The sequence below is a fragment of the Neodothiora populina genome (assembly GCF_041146345.1).
Source record: "Neodothiora populina strain CPC 39397 chromosome Unknown canker_contig_14, whole genome shotgun sequence".
Lineage (NCBI taxonomy): Eukaryota > Fungi > Ascomycota > Dothideomycetes > Dothideales > Dothioraceae > Neodothiora > Neodothiora populina.
This window is the reverse complement of record NW_027191408.1, coordinates 851,909-871,865: the sequence shown is the minus strand read 5'-3', so window position 1 is coordinate 871,865 and position 19,957 is coordinate 851,909. Positions and strand designations below refer to the sequence as shown.

General features: G+C 50.8%; 5 protein-coding genes across 6 annotated transcripts; 2 read left to right on the top strand and 3 right to left on the bottom strand.

The window, feature by feature from the left end:
• Positions 1–819: 819 nt before the first annotated feature.
• Positions 820–2,493, top strand: AAFC00_002241 (uncharacterized protein; the record flags this gene model as incomplete). Of its 2 annotated transcripts, none has more annotated exons than XM_069341534.1 (2): positions 820–1,118; positions 1,167–2,493. In XM_069341534.1, 2 exons carry the CDS (start codon positions 820–822, stop codon positions 2,491–2,493), a joined length of 1,626 nt encoding a protein of 541 aa, XP_069201617.1. The 2 variants fall into 2 exon arrangements, with proteins under 2 accessions (XP_069201617.1, XP_069201616.1); XM_069347992.1 differs by having other exon boundaries at positions 829–1,118.
• Positions 2,494–3,162: 669 nt separating this feature from the next.
• AAFC00_002240 (uncharacterized protein) lies at positions 3,163–6,744 on the bottom strand (the record flags this gene model as incomplete). The annotated part of the gene is made up of 4 exons (XM_069341533.1): positions 3,163–3,400; positions 3,488–3,714; positions 3,773–3,941; positions 3,995–6,744. 4 exons carry the CDS (start codon positions 6,742–6,744, stop codon positions 3,163–3,165), a joined length of 3,384 nt encoding a protein of 1,127 aa, XP_069201615.1.
• A 4,750-nt stretch (positions 6,745–11,494) lies between these two features.
• AAFC00_002239 (uncharacterized protein) lies at positions 11,495–12,626 on the top strand (the record flags this gene model as incomplete). The annotated part of the gene is made up of 4 exons (XM_069341532.1): positions 11,495–11,539; positions 11,604–11,655; positions 11,727–12,309; positions 12,395–12,626. 4 exons carry the CDS (start codon positions 11,495–11,497, stop codon positions 12,624–12,626), a joined length of 912 nt encoding a protein of 303 aa, XP_069201614.1.
• Positions 12,627–13,189: 563 nt separating this feature from the next.
• On the bottom strand, positions 13,190–15,344 carry AAFC00_002238 (uncharacterized protein; the record flags this gene model as incomplete). The annotated part of the gene is made up of 9 exons (XM_069341531.1): positions 13,190–13,438; positions 13,531–13,696; positions 13,771–14,320; positions 14,392–14,481; positions 14,534–14,590; positions 14,642–14,757; positions 14,813–15,012; positions 15,075–15,118; positions 15,173–15,344. The coding sequence occupies 9 exons, from the start codon at positions 15,342–15,344 to the stop codon at positions 13,190–13,192; spliced, it is 1,644 nt and encodes a 547-aa protein (XP_069201613.1).
• Positions 15,345–16,491: 1,147 nt separating this feature from the next.
• AAFC00_002237 (uncharacterized protein) lies at positions 16,492–18,070 on the bottom strand (the record flags this gene model as incomplete). Its single annotated transcript, XM_069341530.1, has 2 exons — positions 16,492–16,699; positions 16,758–18,070. 2 exons carry the CDS (start codon positions 18,068–18,070, stop codon positions 16,492–16,494), a joined length of 1,521 nt encoding a protein of 506 aa, XP_069201612.1.
• Positions 18,071–19,957: the final 1,887 nt, after the last annotated feature.

The following is a 19,957-nucleotide window of genomic DNA, read 5'->3' as shown; positions in this document are numbered from 1 at the left end:
TTCCTGGAAGGACGTTTTGCCTTGTCACGACCACTTCTGGTGCTAGGCCGAATTCGAAGTGGACGTTCATGTGAAGTTGCGCGACTTTGCTCACTAGACTTGCGCGTTGCTATTGTACTCGACACGCTGTTTTGAGAGTAATCAGATGCAGAACTATCGTCCTGATCATTGTGAGCCTCGTCGCTCTGTAGTCCCTCTTGACTCATGCCATACTCATGTATCAGGTGACCGAGCAATTATGGCATATTTATGTTTATCCTACGGGCGCAGAGCAAACTTCAGTTCGCAGTATGCGATATGGTCGCATTTGCCACTCCGGTCTTGGCGCTTACATAAGCACTTCTACTCAACCTCACATCAATCGCGTAAGGTGTCAGACGTATTGAACATTGGACCCAATATCGAATGTTTTGGAGGGTAGGCTCGACTTTGACAAGATGTCGAATATGTCCATATCCGAGACATGGCATACAGGAAACCCGTGACCATGTATTCAGGAGGCTTCATCAGCGTCTTGCCTCCACCGTCGCTAGCTCTACACCTTCATCGCCTGAGCCGCCCAGATTACAGCTTCGGCCTTATCAAGAAGAATCAATCGGGGCGGTATTGAAGTATCTGGCCCTCGGGCGCAGAAGACTGGGGATCTCTCTTGCTACAGGCAGTGGCAAAACAGTCATCTTCAGTCACTTGATCGGTCGTATACCATGCCCGACTGCGGATGCGACACAAACTCTCATTCTTGCTCATCGGCGAGAGCTGGTAGAGCAAGCGGCAAGGCATAGTCGCAATGCGTATCCGGACAAGACCATCGAGATTGAAATGGGCACGATGCATGCATCTGGTGCTGCAGACATTACTGTTGCTTCGGTCGCGAGTGTTATCTCTGGTGATCGTCTGCAAAAGTTTGATCCACGTCGTTTCAAGCTGGTTCTTGTAGATGAGGCGCATCATATCGTTGCTAGAGGCTATCTAGACATTCTCGAGCATTTCGGCCTTGACGAAAACACTCAGCGCAGTGACAACAAGCCTGGTGTAGCTCTCGTAGGCGTATCCGCAACATTCTCCAGACATGATGGTTTGAGACTGGGTGCTGCAATTGATCATATTGTGTATCATAAGTATGCTTCAACCCTCTCGGCTCCCCGCACACGCTTATCCGATTTCAGGGACTATCTTGACATGATACATGACGAATGGCTTTCGAAGGCTTCCTTCACTACGGTACAGTCTGGCGCAGACCTTAGCAGGGTCCGAGATGCAGGCAGAAAGGTAGACTTCCAGACAGCTGATCTGTCCCTCGCTGTGAACAACGACCAGATCAATCACGTCACAGTTCAAGCTTGGCTGGCCAAGGCTAAAGACAGAAAGTCGACTCTGGTTTTCTGCGTCGACTTAGCACACGTCACAAGCCTGACAGCTATGTTTCGCTCATTTGGTGTCGACGCTCGCTTCATCACGAGCGACACCAAGAAACAAATCCGAACAGAACGACTCGATGCATTTCGGAACGGCGAGTTTCCGGTCTTGCTCAACTGTGGCATCTTCACCGAAGGCACCGACATACCCAACATCGACTGCGTCCTCCTAGCCCGCCCTACAAAATCTCGCAATCTACTAATCCAAATGATCGGACGAGGACTGCGACTGCACCCAGGAAAGAAAGATTGCCACGTGATAGACATGGTCGCGTCTCTTGAGACCGGAATCGTAACAACACCCACCTTATTCGGCCTAGACCCGAGTGAACTCCTCGACAACGCCACCGCCCAAGACATCGAAAGTGTACGCGGGAAGCGCGAGCGCGAACAAGTCCGAGAACAAGAAGCATCGAGCACCCTCCCCCAAACCCCGTCTCGATCACCGTCCGAAATAAGCAGCATGACATTCACAGACTACGACTCCGTAAGCGACCTGATAGAAGACACGTCCGGCGAGCGCTTCATCCGCTCCATGAGCCGCAACTCCTGGGTGCAAGTCGACGACGACAAATACATCTTATCCAGCAACAACGGCGACTACCTGCGCTTGACCAAAGACGAGCAATCCGCTCAATACACCGTGACGTCGCTCGTCAAGCTCTCGGCCTCCGAAACCGGTAGTATCGCATCGTCAAAAGCCCCCTACGCTCGTCCGCGCAAAATCGCAACCGCAGAGACATTGCAAGACGCCGTGCACGCAGCAGACACGTACGCCTCGATGCACTACCCTCACTATTACATCAACTCTCGAGCCACATGGCGCAGATCCCCAGCATCAGAGAAACAAATCGCAAGTCTCAATCGTCATCGAGTCGATCGTCAGAAATTGACACCGGTGACAACGAACAAGGGACAGGCGGCTGACATGTTGACGAAGATGATGCATGGGGCCAAGGGGAGGTTTGGAAAATTTAGTGCGTTGAAGAAGAGGGTCGCGAATGAGGAGCGGAAGAGGATGGAGAGTAGGTTGAGGAGCGAGAGGGAGAGGATTGTTGTTGGGCCTGTTGGTGTCTGAACAGTCCGAGACTACGGTTGTCGTCACTATGCATCACTTTAATTAGTCGATACGAAGCTTCGTACTTGTCTTGCGTGTTTCGCACGGCATGTGATCTTCCAGTGAAGACACAAGACCAGAAAGCAAGACAGGGACAAGAGACGAAGAAGAAGAGAATTAGTCATTATGTATATACAACCACTTGGGGGACGCTATCCATTAGTCCGTCCGTTCCATCGATCCCTTCATCCACAGATGGTCCCGCCCTTCCCTGAGACGGAGAACCTTCATTACCCAAGGTCAGCCAGTTCGCATTCCCATGTATCTGTCTGTCCAAATCAGTGTCCGTCTCTTCTCATCTCTGCGGCCTTCCAGGATTCACATTGTGCAAACAGAGAGAGAACGCAGAAACACAAGCAAAATCCAAAGAAGCAGCGCTGAACAAGAGCAAGCTCGCTTTAATTTTCTCGTAATGGTCACAGCAAGCGCATGCGGGAAACGCAAAAAAAGAAACGGACATTCAATAGCTAGGCAAACGCAGCACACGGCAAGCTATACAAGATGATGATCCACATGAGGGCATGCGTGAATAGCAGAAGCCAAACAGAAACACCAATGTCCACAACGACCCTTTCCTTGTTTGTGGAGAGGGCGGGGAAGAAGCAAAGTCTATACCAATGGACGGAAATGTCACGGTCGTTTCTTGACATGCCCTTGCCACGTGGATGTCACGGTTCTGCCGCTTCCGCTGACAGCTGCCAATAGTCTGCTGGGAGATATGATAGACGATGAGCTGGTGAAGTGGATCACAGCAAGCCAAGCGCAGAATCCGTTAACCAATTGGTGTAGGACGTAGGCGTATGTGACTCCGTATACTGCTGCATAAATGGCAAGAGTAAAGAGGAGAACGTTTGTAATTAGTCGTAATCTATCGCAATGGATAAAACGTTAGCCATTGAGACTTGTGAAAGGACCGAGGACGTCTCGGTGAGATATGGAAAAGGAAGTTACTTACCGTCCTGTAATTCGAGGGATCATGTGTCCCGCGCTCATGGTCTCGACGACAAGTATGTATGGCATGATAGAGAGAATGTTGTGGTGCGATGAGAAGGGTGTGAGCCAATGGACAGCAAGATTATGTATCCAGACGACGAGTACAGGGAGGTTGATGGGCAGCACCCAGAGCATGAGCACCAGCAGCGAATGAGTGTAGTTGTAGAAGTTGTAATTGGTTCCAGAACGCTAGGCGATCTGATCAGTAACGGTAGCGTATCATTCGATGCCCCTTCAAGGCACTCACTGTCTCTCGCGCTAATCTCAGAGCACGTGTACACGTCGCAAGGTGTACTAGGCAGAGAACCATGTACGCAAATTGGTAAGGTATTATTGTTGCGACCATTAGTAGTAGAATGCTAGTTGTGACAATTCTTTGTATAGGAGAGCTAACAGCGAAAGCTGTGGAGGTTCGTCTGTAGCCTGTCAGTTCGAGTCTTCGTTGACCACAGCGCAATACGAAACTCACCTTCCCTCGTCGTTTCTCAAGGTCACAGATCTAATGCGTGAGTACAGAACTGCAAGTAAATGCGTCAAAGCAAGCACAACGTAATTCGCAGCTATACAAACTCCAACACAGATTAATCCGAATAGAGGAATCAGAAACCAGAAAAAAGAGTCGTGAGAACCAAGAAGAAGTTCATTCTTGGTAAAGCTTTTCAGGGATTCAGTTGCGTTCTGCTGCTGACCCAATATCTCTTCGCCAATCGCACTGTGACTGGCCTTAGCAAGCGACAGGGAGAGAAAGGTCAGAGCCAAGAAGAGGACCGGTAGGGATGTGCGGATGCACTGATCCATACCCTCGGAAAAGCTCATGAAGATACCAGTCGCATCGTAGACCTTGAATTGCTTCCGGATGACCAGGGCCACCACCAGCAGGGGAAAGGCAGCAAAGACGGTCCTGTAACGCATGACCAGCTTGCCAGCACTTCCGAGAACGTCGACATGCAATGACACTTCCATGGAACTTTTGCACGTTGGATCGGACCAAATCTGCAAGAAAAGTCCACCCTTCGTGCTCGAAGTGGCCGGCGGAGTGACATAAGGCGAAACTCCGTGTAGGTTTATGTTGGCATGCTTGACATCAGGAAAGAACTTTGACTCATAAGGCTCAGAGATATATTGTCGTAGAAGAGGACGGAACAACTCAGAATTCGATGCACACTTTTGCTTGATGTCAAGCTGATATGCAAGCAGACTGGAATGCATCTTGGAGATATAGATCTTGTTCACCATGGGCCTCGAAGCACCCAGGACGAGGTGTGCGCCAGACGTGATCAGGCTCCGAAGGGACTTGTCAATGCGTACGACGGATTCGGCATTGCTGCTAAATTCAGCAACTACCCAACCAGCGGTGGCCTCGTTCGCTTTGTCTATGACAGCAACGAACTGGTAGTCGACAATGTCCTCGATGTCATATTGTAGATACCAAAATGGTTGGGTGCTGTCAAAAGCATGGTTTGACTCTTTGGTAGACGCAGGTAACGCGATCGCATCCGTAGCAGCGCTCTTGCAAGCCAGGCGCGTCGCACCAGCGGCCTTTCCAGAGAAGTCAAGGTTCAGGGCGAAAAGGTTACCAGACTGACCTGCCTGGTGGGGATACACGCTGCAGAAATACACCTCGACAAGGCCTTGTCCATTGAGGGCTTGATCAGTAAGTAAAGTGAACTGCTTGGCCTCAGCAGAACCTGGAATCGGGATCGGAAGGACGTGAGCCTCAGATTTCCCTGAGCTGCCCAGTGAGACAAGACTGAGGCGCTCTCCCTGCGGTAAGATTGCAGTGGACTGGTCCCCCAAGGTCAGCAGCATGGTCGGTTCCTGATGCGCCATCTCTTTCACTACCGCAGGCTCCATGCCCGTCAGGAAGTGCTTGCGGAATCTACGCATACGCTCGGCACGTGGGAGAATCTGCGAGGGTATTGTAACATCTACGACATCGTACAAGGCGCGAACAACAGCTTTTCGGAACTGGTCGCACCACATGATAGCAAGATGGTCCATTCCTGTCCAGACGTGAGGAATGGTCGAGGTGAAAACAGTAAAACCATGAGACCCCGGGACCAGGGAGGTCAGACTCGCGTAATCGGAGGGCACGACAGTGTCCAGACCGCCTCCTGCGATGGAAACCAGAGTCAAGTGTGAGAGAGGGTTCTCATCATCAGGCTTGGAGTAGGAAGCTCTCCAGAAATGGTTGATGGTCGCATAGGTGTCGACGATCTCTGCATCGAAGGAAACAGGGGCACGAGCATGCGGCGCGGAGAGTGTCAAGATGGTGTTGATGGTGTTGGCCTGATAGTTGGGCATGGTCAACATTGTGCGAGCAACAATGCCACCCATGGAATGGCCAATAATTATAACCGAAGTGGGATCGGGCAGCGAGGCATCTCGAATGGATCTGTGAGGATTATGGTACAAAGCCAGGATATAGGCAATTGCCTCGTTAAGGTATTCGGCCTGGTCCAGTAGGGTCTGGCCGTGGAAAGCAGTGATGTCTTCATTGAAGTCAACAGAGAAGAAATCAAGAGCGCGCTTTCCAGATCGCAAAGCATTTTCGTCATGCTGCAGAAAATCGTGAAAGTAATAGGCCGCTTCTGCAGCGATTGGTCGGACCTGTTTATAACTGCCGGCGTTTCCAGGAATAAACAGAACGGGGATTCCCTTGACCCTCGTATCCTCATCAATGCCTCCTTCCCTGTACAGGTAGAGCGAGTATTTGCTTGCGAAACGAGTGTGTTCGGTGTCGAAGTCGGTGAACTTGGCAAAGGCAGCGCGCATATACGACATGGCGCATCCTTTCGGATCCAATTGGCGCGAAAGGAAAGACTGGACTATGACAAATAAGAGGAGAAGAGCGACTGCGGAACACGATAGAGTGCTCAGTGAACACGCCCAAGGGCTCCGTAAACGCGCTCGGCGCTTGCGGTTGAAGTCGTTCATTTCCTGTTTTGACGTTGCCTTCGTCGTGCCTTCCGTTTTTGCCTTCTTTTCCAGAGAGTCCCAGGTAGTCGTCGTCTTTTTCGCCACAGTGATTTCTCGGTCGTCGTCGTCGTCGTCTTCCGGCCTAGACTCGTCTGAACTGCTCTCCCTACTCGACTTGCTGTCCTCGGTGTCCATCAGAACATCTTTGCTCTTTCCCGCACTGCCGTCGGTGCTGCTGTATGTCGTTGAGACTATTCCGTCATCATCCTCGGCGCCGGATCCCGAAGCCCTTCTTCGCATTTACTGAGAGCGCTCCAGAAGCGAAGGTGGTGGTGGTGTTTGTCGGACTGAGGCTTAGGGACGACAGAACGACAGGGCGGCAAGGCGGGCTGACGTCTCTATGCGCTCAGTGCGATATGCAGAGACCCACGGCCGCCGTGACAGAGGACCCTTGGTTGTATACAAGAGCTAGCGACAACAAGCTGACCAGGACTTTGGTTGTCGTGCTTGCAAGCGAGGGTGAGCACGTCGTGAACTGTGTATTGTGTATAGTAGATTGTGTCTTTGCCGGCGGTTGCGGTAGAGCACGGTACTACTGCTACAATACAGGAGGGTGACGCTGGGATCAAAACTCAGGCAGGTCTGGAGTCGGGTCTCCGGCAGTTACGATCATTACAATATGGCAATCACCAAAACGAGTGCACAGTGGATAAAGAACGACTCGGCGGAGCTTGTTGAAGTGGGTCTTTGGTTCGAAACTAAGGTTAAGCCTTCGAGTGCGCAGCGATGCTTCAGAAGGCTTACTGTACAATGATGACCTGCGGGCGCACGGTGATGCTATTCCTCATTGTGTCGCCGTAAGTTGTCTCCATTCCAAGCCCTGCCCGTTGTTCCATTCTTCCCATACCACATTTGACCAAGCAAACCGCCCTTTCTGTTGTGGCGCGCGGCAAGAGACTGATGGTGCCAAGTGAAACCGTCCAGCCCTCGATCAATTCCCCGCACTCCTCATCACATGCTCTGTTATCCTGGATGGATGTGGTCGTCGAGGAGGCTGGGAGCACTCCATCCTCGGGACCTTCTTGTCGCACCGGATATCGCCAGAAGCAGTTCTAGCCTGGCCTTGGCGGGGGACGCGCAACACTGGAGACTCCATCTTTCTCCTGTTCCGCCGCAAAGTTGCCGCTCGCTTTCGCTAAGCTGGAGTATCGGAGATCAGTCAATTGCGCGTCCATCTTCACTCGTGGAGTTGAACCGCCAAAGCCAACGTCCAATCCACTGAGCCATGCTAATTCTACGAAAGGAGGCCGCGTGGTCAAATTTCACATCCGAGCATGCATGTGAGCTACCATCCTACCGCGCGCTGTCGTGCTGACGTGCTGCGCACATCCTCCAGGCCCTCAATATATTCACACCCGCCTTTTATTTTATTGAATGGATGCAGTTTTGTTCAGCTCGGTAAAACCTTCCCCGAGTGCGTTCAGCCCCAGATCTGACATGCTGTGGTTCCTTGTCTGCTTCGTGCAATATTGAGACATTATAAAGGTAAAATACCGGTTCGTCTCTCCAGCTTCTCAAGCCATCTTCGTACACCTGTCTCAGATCAAGTGTCGTAGAAGCATTCTAAGCATTCATCGAAGCTGTCTCCGAACCGAGCAGGTCGTCAAACGTTTATCCCAATAAGCTGATAAACAGAAGTTGGGGCAACCAACGCCGGAGCTACACCTCAAAACATAACCAGTACTCGGTGATGCATCCCTGTTAATTTTGCATATGCTTCGCTGCACATCGGAACGCTACATAGAACCATGTGGACGCATACCCACATGCTACAACCTTATATGCTGTAAAGACAATGATATGCAGCCGCGGGGTCGGGAAAGTTGCTTGCATGGTGATGGTGACACTTTCTGCGCCATTTCGGCCATCTCATAGCTTGTCTGTGTTCGACATCCTTGTGTACGATCAATCCTTGACGATGTCTTGGGCTTCTTCTTGGATTTCCGACGTGTCGTCACGAGAACACATAAGCCAGCAACAAGCGCAACTGATCCTGGCTTCGACTAGCATGGCAAGGTCTCGAAGCCGCAATAATTCATACTGAAGATGCGCGCTAGCAGCGATACACAATGCAGCTTTCTAGCAAGCTCTTCTACACAGAGATAGAGACCATGATCAGCAGGTATTGGTCCACTTCACTGTGTGCCGGACCTATGAGTAGAAGAATAGCTGCCGGGAGTTTACAGCATGTATCCTACTCAGCACCAGCTGCAAATGCGCATGACATTCACGGTCAAGCGAGGAACCATGGTCTGGTTCAATGGCATTGAAACTCGAAGTCTGAACACCTCGAATTGATGCAAAGCCACAGCTGATCAAGATCATGTCATTAGCATAGAAAGGCTTATCTTGAGACAACGTGCATCATTGAGAGATGACAGAAGATATCAGCTCTTACAGAGAACGAACACGCTAGATATAATACATTGAGTGTACAAAATATTGCTATATCAAGCTGTCCCTTATATCATGAATCACAGTCGGTCTCAAAGCAAAACTTCCCCCCTTTCGGGGGAGGGGAAGAAACCAGCGCGTACAGCACCATTTCCTCGTGTAGGAGTCCACGCAACCCGGGTGGGGTCCGGTACGCCCTCTTCACACTGCAGAGAAATGGTGGCATGAGGAATTGCGAAAGTCTAACACTGGTTTGTCGGAGAGCTATCACGCGGCGGTGGCTCGAACCAGGTAAGGCTTCGGATGCCACTCCACCAACTAAGCCGGTGGGTAGTGGCGCCTTGACTATAGGGCGGTTTGAGGGGGTTTATATGGGCTGATCTTAGGGGGGAAAGGGGAGGGGGCACTCGCATGTGTTCATGTCTTGAATGCAACATGCGTGTGGGCTTTGAACAATGGACGATAGTAAGACAATCATGTCTCAACCTTGAATTATACAGATTCGGAACGCGATAAGGACCAATAGGCACGAAAGTCACCGAGAAGAGCGCAACGCTGGCCTAGCTACCTCGTCCAGCGTGTACAGCGTGTACAGTGATACTAGCACCATTCAACGTGTGCCTGGACGTTGACCAATGGTCGTATATTATAGCGATTCGACGGTAGGAGGAGTGAGAAAGGTGAGATTGAAAGGTTACCTCACTCCACACATGGAAGCTTGGCTCAGCACCTTCCCCGCTCGATCTCACTTGGTCCTCCACTTTTCGACTGCGCCTACCCCAAAACAACACTGACATCTATATAACATGTCACAGGAAGGCTGTTGCGGGCGACAGCAACCCCTTCTTACACATCAGCTGGTCTGTTGAGAGGAACTCGGTACGATGCTGTCTAGACTGTACAAGTTTTTCGGTCTTCCATTGGTGCTGTTCATTTCGGTTCCTATCGCGACTTTTGCAGCGTTCACCACATGGCTTGCTTCAGTGATCCTCTTGATTCGTCTTTTTATTGTCTACGTTGACCTTGGGATCGCTCTGATACACAGTGCTATCACTCCTACGCCGTCAACGACAGGATCTTCTTCAAATGCGACGTCCACATCACCAGTCTATGAAATAACGAGAGCACGACGAAGACAAAGTTTTGTTGGGACCTCTACGCCTCCACGGTCCAACTTTGCAAAGACGTCGAGTTTCGCATCATTGACTGGTCCCAGTGGGAATCGAGACTACGAAGGCGTGGGCGGATGGCGAGTTTCTGGCAATGACGAAGATGAGGCTCTTTGGATGAATCTGAATTCTCGGCTCGAGCTTCCTGTGGTTTCTTCGCCTGTTCGTCGGCATAAGCGTAGTCTTACTGGCGGTAGCCAACGCAGTAGTCCCGAGCAGGGCCGGAGTCCATCTCTGTATCGCTCCAGAACACCAGGGACCGCAAGTCCTGAAGGGTATTTCAGCGTGCAACCTGTTGGCAGCGTAAGAGATGTCATTCCGATGGGCTTGTCACGTGTGAGTTTCGACACGAAAAGCACATCTACGAGCAGCACCGACTCTTTCGCTTCCAGACTGGGCACTAGATGCATTATCAAGACTCCTGGCCCATGATCAGGCAGCTGAGACGGCAATTTTCATTAGCTTCCGCGGCATCGCAGAATTGATGTCTGCAGATGGAATCACTATGACAGACGACAGGGAACTTGAGAAGCAGAAAGCTATTAGCTGCGGTGCTCGTTAAATGCACTAACATTAAGTTCGGCGTCTTCGATGAGCGTCGGAATTTTTTGCTTGTACATCGTGTGCCCTTTGCTGTGGCCACTGTACTGTATGTTGGAGCGCGCACTGGAGTGCTGTACGCTTCGTAGCACACAGCACTTATACTGGAAAGAAGACTTGCGAAGGGAGGGAAGCATTAAGTTCCACTACTACAGTTGTGGACGGCTCTACTTGTTAGTTGGTGGCTCGATCCCTGCGGCTCGACTATCCGATGGTCGCCTTCCGAGAAGAGATGAGAGTGATGCGTGTACCGCTATCTAGGATCTATCTGGAACTTCTGCAAAGCAATGCTGCTGATCTGGGGTTGAGAAACACAGCTCTATTCTGCCTGACACTCTTATGAGATAGGTATACAGGTTCCCTTCGAAGCAGCTTAGCTCAGAGTGCAACATACACACGTTTACCAAGATTTCCAAACTAAGGCATATAAGCGATATGCTCTGAACTGTCTGATAGAATTGGAAGCGTACCATTAGTGTGGAGGATGTATGTGGCTAAATTGGCTGCACTGCAACCTCGGTCTATAGCTAGTAGATTTTGACCATCACTCTGTGCACCTGATGGACATGTTACAAGACTTAAATATAACTACAGTATACTTGCGGTGCAAGGGCATTGATCGACCAGATAGTTGTGTTTCATGATATTGTGAAACAATCAATCAGGCGGGCGACAGAAGCCAAACGCGCAAGCAATCAACGCGTGCCATGAGCTTCAGCTCCCGCCGGGGCTTCACTTTACTGTATCCGTAGAGCATCCAGCAACACCAAGAGAGTATCTGTTTCTGCTGTCGTTAATCGATACATATTTTGCACAACAACACCAATATGGCGAATCGAGGATACGATGTGGTGGTAGACGTCGATGCAGAGGTAAGTTCCTTTCTCGCGACCACTCAATGCCCCCGGCCCAGCATGTTGACCAACTCAATTATAGGGTGACCTTGGTCATACCGATCTACAAGAAGACTTGGAATTTCACTCCTCAAGTGTGTGACAGCGCCATTCGCAAGCAGATAAAACCACTGCAGAAAAAAGTGATCATAGTCTAACAATGCAGATTTTGAAACCAACCCGTCAACCCGCGGCAAGCTCCCGGCAGGCAACAACTCCTTCCTGCCCACCAGCGGCAGCGGCTCCCAGTCCGGCTCGAAACACTTCCTCTGGAGCCTATCATTCTACGCCCAATTCTTCGACGTCGACACAAACGAAGTCCTGCGCCGGTGCCGCGCGGTCGCATTCCCATACTCCAATTTCCTGGACGTGCTAGACGGCAACCCGGACCTCTACGGGCCCTTCTGGATCGCCACGACCGTCGTCGTCATTTTGTTCCTCACGGGCACAATCTCTCAGTATCTCGCACGAGAGGGCAAGAACCACTTCGCATATGACTTCACGCTGCTGTCCGGCGCAGCAGGCTTGATCTACGGATACACGTTTGTCATCCCGAGCGGTCTGTGGGGCGCGCTGCGGTGGTTCAAGGCCGAGAGCGCGAACCTGCTCGAGTGCGTCACGCTGTACGGATACGCGAATCTCGTCTGGATCATCGTCGCCTGCGTGTCGTGGTCGCCCTACTCTATCATGAACTGGGTCTTTTGCGCCTGCGGATTAGCGTATTCGCTCTTCTTCCTCATCAGAAATTTGTACGATCCTTTTCTTCTCTTATTCCCTTCTCTATCTTCCCCAACAACAACACCCTAGAATCATCACTAAACGAAAGACACATAGATACCCAGTCCTCAACGCAACAGACATGAAAACCTCCAAGATCCTGCTCGTCGTCGTCATCGCATTACACGTGGGTTTCGCCCTGGCCATCAAGATCCTCTTCTTCGCGCATGGTAGCCCCGCCGCTAAGAACAAGGCTCCTGACGCCGCTGCTCCTACCGGTGGCGGCGCGGATGCTGGGCCTGGAAATGGAGGCGCGGACGGGGATAAGCCTGCGTTTTTCTTCTTCTGATATAGAGTAGGCAGGGCATTAGAAGAGGAAGGGCGAAGGAAAGACATTAAAAAATGGGCGGTCTGTATGGGAGAATAGTGGCTCTCTGGCCTTTTATTTGTTCTCGCATGAGCATCGGGGGGGCTTCTCGAACTTAGATTGTTCACTGTATGCTTATTTTCTTCTGAGATGATGGCGATCTTCTTGTTTGCCACCTTACACGAGACTATGTGCGGCTGGTGTTCTTGATGCCCATGTGTGCTGTTTGGCAAAAAAGGGACTACGAAGAGAGAGTTTTACGAGTGCGTATGGCGAGCCATGTGGAGCAGCTGTTCAGATCATTGCATGAACCTCTGACGCGCAAAAAGGTGGGGAATGTTCAGAAAAAATGACAAGAGGTAGAACAACGGACGAGCAGAAGAAACATCAAGTTCAAAGCAGCTTTCGCGAGCACATCAATCCCTCACTGCCACCATTACGCCTATTACTGAAAGCCTCCCCTCACCGCGCTCTTGCATGGGAAAAAAGGCAAACCACCCCAACAGCCTCACAGCCCCCCTCCGCCCTTTCCTGTCTCAACGAGCCTAGATGAAAGACCTGAGCACCTTCCTAGGAGCGTTCTTCCAAGACAACTTCTCCTGCTCAATGACCTCTCCATCTTCCAGCTCCTCGATGTTCTCTCTCAGTCCCGTGAGCACGTCCATGTCCTTGGCTCTGATGAACAATATCCAGTCGCGAGTCCATAGCTTCCAGCCGATGTATAGCACGAGGATAATGGGAGCTGCGAGGTAGGACTCGAAGAAGGACTCGGCGTTGGGGGAACCGCCCAGTGGCTATGTGGTGTGGTTAGTGAATTGATTTCTGCATTCGGCCGCAAGAAAAGGAGAGGGGATGAGAAGAGTTTGGAGCGACGGGAAAGACTTACGAAGAGGGCGACGTAGAATGACGCGATCAGACAGAGAATGTTGAGAGTGAGACCGACGTAGCTGCCCCATACGCCGAATGCGGCCTTATATGGAAGCTCATCGAGCGAGTGACCCTGGAGTCTCCAAGCGCGACGGAATCTGATATGACTGAGGCAGATACTTCCCCTGTGGTGAACGAAATCAGATTAGCCATTCTGCAACGATCAAGGATGTTCGTATTTTTCAAGGTGAGCACTTACCAGACGAAAAAGTTGGCGAGACCAGAGAGTGCAAGAAGCCAGCTGAAAAAGGTGGTTCCTGCTGTGGCTTCATTGACGAACGCCAAAAGTCCGAAGAGCAGTTGGATGATGATGCAAGGAAGTGGGCGTCCTGACTTGTCGATATACATCAGGAATTTAGGAGCCATGCCGCGCAGTGCTAAAGCTTGCATTGTACGAGTACTGGCAAAGGCACAACTGTTCGCGACTGACAGCACTGATAGCGTGATGACCACGTTGAAGATGCTGGGAAGAGCCTTGATTCCGGCAAGGTTGATCGCGATGACGAAAGGCGAATACTTGGTGTTTGCGCCGGAGGCGTTCAGGAGGTTCTCGTTATCCGATGGAACGACCAGGCCGACCATGAACAGACATACGACATAGAAAAAGGTGATTCGCCAGAAGACTTGCTTGGTCGCCTGAGGTAAGGCCTTCTTGGGGTTGGCCGCCTCAGCAGCGCAGAGACCGACCAGCTCTGTACCGCCAAATGAGAACGAGGCAGTAACGAAAACGGAGCAGAAGCCCTTGAAACCTGTAGGACAGTACGGAATAAGCCATCATGCACACTACAAACACTCATTGCTTGAAGCCGTTCTTCCGTACCATTGCGAAATGCTCCAGGATTATGCCAGTATCTTGCGCCAATGTAGCCACGATCATCGGTTGGGACGCCACCACAGTCAATGATAGCAGCTGCATCCAAGTCAGTTATGGGTGGATCCCTACCAAGCGTCAACAAAAATACCTAATATGATGAACCCAACACAGGCAATGATCTTGATGACAGAGAGGACAAACTCGACTAGACGAGAAAGTCAGTACAGTCTAGTGATGGATGCCTTCTGATTCCAACCTTCGCCATAACCTCGAACTCCGAAGATCTGAATGGCCGATAGAGCCACCAGGAATACGGCAATCCAGACACCAATGTTGACCTTTGCGCCTTCTGGCCAGAAACTTATGGTGACACTATTGTTGATAGTTAGCAGTCACTCGATATTGCGGCGGGAAAGTGAAGACGTGCCCAGCTGCAGTGATCTCAAAAGGCAGAACGGTCAACCACTGGATCGCATAGTCCCAGCCCATAGCGAAACCCCATGACTCAGAGATGAACCGGCAGGAATAGGTGAAGAATGCACCGTTGACAGGATAGAGGACAGCGAGTTCTCCCAAAGCTTGCACAGTGAAGAGAAGCATAACACCGATAATTATGAAGCAGATGACCTGTAACACTGTTAGAACACACGTTATAAACGCTGAAGTGATGGATGTCGATAGTCCCTTACCAGGCTGCCGGGACCACCATTGGACAAGGCACCTCCAGAACCAACTACAGCTTCGGTCAGTATTGCGTGCCCATCAATGGAGAAGTGATCTCACTGACCGAAAAGACCTGCGCCAATAGAGCCACCGATTGCAATCATCTGCATGTGTCTGCCCTTCAGCTCACGCTTGAGCGCATTCTGTTGGCCGTGCTCGATTTCATACTCGGTGCGCGGACTGTCGCCAGTAATGGTGGTATGCTCCTTCACTCCACCTAGTTTCGACTCCTCCATCTTCGAGAAAGTGTGCCAAAGAGAAATGTGAAGAGGGGTTGCCGATTAGGGGCAGTAATACTGACGAGATAGGGAGACACGAGAGATATATATGCTCTAGGAGGATCAGATCGACCTTCTAGAATCAGGCAAGTACTATCAGACTAGTACGAGATAATGTCTTTAGTACGAGATATGGCTCTTCCTTGGCACATGTGTGGAGGCGGAGGTGTGGAGGATGAGCGGTTCGAGGCGATGATCAACCCTGTAGACTGGAATGGAGTTCCCGCTAACTGTAACGACTCTCAATATTATACCTACTTCAAGGTGAAATCATGCCTGCATAGCATCCCAATAAGTCATCTACCCGGTCAGAAGTTTCACAAATGCATGGAATATGCACCGACGAGATGTAATTGCTTGCCTCATTTCGGCGAAGTCCGCGCTGTGAAGTGTGGCATGGTATGCCTTCAAGCCACCCAAGGAGCGATGGATACACCGGTCGTTGTTGTGGTCGGCCCTACTTATGTTGTAGGAACGTCCATGAACCGGTCATTACATTAGCGCCGTTTGACTCTCTTGACCCTTTATCGACGATAAGATGGTTGTGTGGTCAGTTAGCAGAAAAGACGACCAGTCTGTGACTCGCTAAAGATGCTCTCGCCCCACCGAACGGTGTAAGCGGCAATTTCACTGCAACGTCGTATGGTACAGTAGTCCTTGGCCAAGGCAAGCCATGCCGTCGGGAACGACATCGCGGTCCAATAAGAATGTTCCAAGCAATACGAGCCGAGGTTGCTAGGTTTCTAAATACAGTTCCTTATCGCTCACTTTAGCTGATAGGAAGAAACACTCACAAAGCAAGAGGAGGTCGCAATTGCATTCACATCTTCATCAGCAGTATAGCATTTAGCACTTTCCAGATCTCAGACAGTGGGGATTGACGTTACGACAAGCTTTAGATCTCTCTTGTTTGTGATGGAGCTCATGGTCCTAGCTTCTGTGGAACCGTGGGTGAAATTTGTGGAGAAATCTGAGTACTGTAGCTAGCATAGATTCTACCAAATCCCAATCCTCCGACAAACATACGCAACACATCGCGAAAAGGGCGCGACTCCCGGGTATAAACAAGAATCAAATTATAGGATGATGGTGGGCGTGTTCGGGATCAAACGCGGCTGACAGCATCGCTGTCCGCAGAATACTGTCTGTCCTCGTAGTGTTTGCCCTTCGCAGCCTTTTCCAGAGCCTCGTGACCAGCTGCTTCTTCCATATCATTGTCATGAATAGCAGACATGTCGCGGCCAAGGAATTCGGGTCCGACGAAGGTGAGAAGGACGACGTAAGCGTACACAGCGCCCAGGAAGATAACGATGCTAGAAATACACGATCAGTCATACGGTCATAAATTTTTAGGAAGCCTGCAAAACTTACACTCTGCCGTAATCATATCTGGCAACACCCTTCTTGGGAGGAAGAGGATACTGCTCTCCAATTGTTGCCTCGATGGTAGAACTAGCGCTAGAAGCCAGGTTGCCGAGTTGGTAGGCAGTTCCGACAACAAAGGTTCTGAAAGATCCTGGAGAAAGCTCCATCAAGTGGATAGGAATGACACCCCAAGCACCCTGAACACAGAACTGCTGGAAGAATGCCGCAGCAATGACTCCGTTGTTGCTGACAAAGCCGTAAGGGTAGAGAATAGCACCACCGACAATGCATACAACGATGATGGTGAAACGACGACCGAAGATAGAGCTGCAGTAGCCGACCACGGAACCTCCAGTGATGGCGCCCAAATTTGCGACAACTTGGGTCACGGTAACCTTGTTCGGGGAGAAGCCGTATTGACTGGACAGCAGAGTAGGGTACAGGTCTTGCGAACCGTGGGACATGAAGTTGAAGCCAGCCATGAGCAAGACCATGTAGATGAGAAGAAGCCAATGCTTCTTGAGCGCAACCTTGCCCTCCCTGATGAACGTCTTTCCAACATTATCAGAGCCCTCACGGACAGCCTCGCGTTCTCTGTAAGCCTGAGTCTCTGGGAGAAACATACGGAAGATGATGAACAGAATAGGTGGGCAAGCACCGAACCAGAACAGAGGTCTCCAGCCGTGGCTAGTAGTGTTGACGAGAGCTCTCGCGAAAACGACAGCGAGCAGATAGCCAAAAGCATAACCTTGCTGCAGCATGCCAGAGATCAATCCACGAGCCTCGTGTGGGCAATCTTCCAGGGCGGTAGCAGCGACGTTTCCGTACAGACCACCCATGGCGATTCCAAAGAGAGCTCGGACAGCCAGGAATTGCTCGTATGTTTGGCAGAAACCTGTACCCAATTCCAGTACGATGAAAAGAACGTTGTTGATGACGAAAGGCCATTTCCTGCCATAACGATCGGCTGCGATACCGAAGATGGTTGAGCCCACGGACCTGAACATGAGCACAAGCGTAATGCCCCAGGTGATGTCTTTTTTGGTCTTGCCGAAGTCTTCAGCAAGATCCTCGACAGTCAAGGAGACGGTGAAGAAATCGAATGCATCCCATGACCAGGCGGCGAATGCGATTGCAAAGAACAGCCATTGTTCCTTGTTCAGCATACGTAAAAGCTTGATCGGATTGGCCACTTTGTTCATGGGAGGCTTCAAAGTGGTGATTCGGGTGGCTGCATATTTGCTTACGCTCATGTGCTCCACAGGTTCACCTGAGGATGGCATATAATGCTCATTCTGCTCGACGTAATCCTTCTCCATGATTGGGAAATACAGCTACCTATTGTGGCCATAATCAGCATACTATATAGTCAAGGTCTTCATCATGAACCGAAGAATTTCAATCTTGGTGTCGTGAGGCGTTGAGGATGCTAATGCAGAGCAAGCCTTACTTGGCGTGCCCAGGAAAAACCAAGACAATGAAGCCACAGCAAGCTTCGCACGAAGAGGGGAGAACGTACCTTGGCAATTGCTTGGTTATTCAAGCAAGACCTGATATGTTGGCCTAATCTCAATTCTGGCGCACAATTGAGTAGGAAGGGAAGAAGTTGGTCCCACGAGGAATGATCGAGGATGAGGAAAGGAAACGATGTGGTAGCTTGGGGGGCAAACCATTCTTTTTATGTGCGAGCGACCCACTGTCACACTCATCCCGCAATCCTACGGGTATAGCCACCACGCCCGCTACGTATCGGTGTGCCGTTCCTTTCGGTGTTGTCACCGGATCACTGACTCCCATCTCTCACGAACAAGTCCACAAATCAGGTAGGGTGTGGCGCCTGTCCTCAGCCAAATATTGGCGCGGCAAGGCGCTTGTTCCATGCCCCGCTTGAAGCCCGGTGCATTAGCTCCACGCTTACCCCGGCCGGGGTCGTGGTGCACGGTCGGCCGGTAAGGGGAAGTGCAAGACTTCTCCGGACTTGGAAACCCGATCGCATGGTTTCTATTATGTGTGATAGTTTCGTTGACGATCAACATGCGGCCAAGTTCAACAATGGCAACTGGTCGAGTGTCTGAGATTATCGTGCACGACCTTTCAATTTCTGTGCTGAACATTGCCGAGTCACCCCTCGGCGCGGAAACATTGGGAGCAGCACATTGTCTTTTATCTCTTCATACATTCTTAGTTTTTCCACAAATTCAATGGAAATGCGATGAAGCCAAAAGCTAAATCAAACGGCTTGCGGTCTTCGCTCGGTGATCTCGGGTATCAGCTCACGAAGTTCGCTGCAAGAGGCTGAATACGGTACCGTAAGCCATTTTTGCTTCGCTCTTTTTTCTAGTCCCGTAAAACTGCCTCCACTCTCTGCACAGACGGGGAAGAAAATGCAATGATCTACCATTGCTGCAAGTGCAAGATTAACTCTAACTGTTCTCGCGTGGTGGTCCACGAGTTTGAGCGATCTCGCATGATCATTCGTGTTCTGGAGTAAGAACTAGGATCTTACGTCGAATCCCTCGGATTTGGGAGATGTCTGTCATCAAGTCATCGACATATCTGGCATGTTTCTTTTGTTGTTAGGGATGTCCATACCAACCATCACCAAAGCAGATGCGATCTCTGATCACCACCAGGAGCCAGTGACGACTGACGACTGCTTCGCAAAAGAAAAAGACCCAACGAGAAGATGATCGGCGCTGTCAAAAGATGCTTCTGCTGACCACTCGCGCGCTTGACTTGCATTCGCTACGCGCCCCACACCCCTTCCCCCTCCCCCACAGGACATGATATACGATGCGGGGAGATCTAGCCTCTCCTCGTGTTACGAGAAGCTATGGTAACAGTTGGCACTAGACGAAGTTGATCTCCGAGGAGTAGTGCGGGGCGTGGACTCTCTTTGCTCTATTACTATTCCTGCTCTTCCCGACCCCAGGGACAGACACTTTCTCGCGCTGATTCAACACCGTCTCTGATCAGGCTAATAGGACAGGTCACTGGCTTTTTGGTTCTCGTTTATTTCCGTCGATGTACTTGGCGCTTTCCAAACGTTGGGCCATATACAGTACATGCTTTCGGGACTTGTCATAGCTTTTCTCCCGCCAACGGTAGCCAGAGTACAGTACTGCACCGTACACGGACAGAAGGCCGGGGACCAGGGGCCGCAGGCAAAAAGAAGAGCAAGAACATTTATCGGGATCGAAAGGATT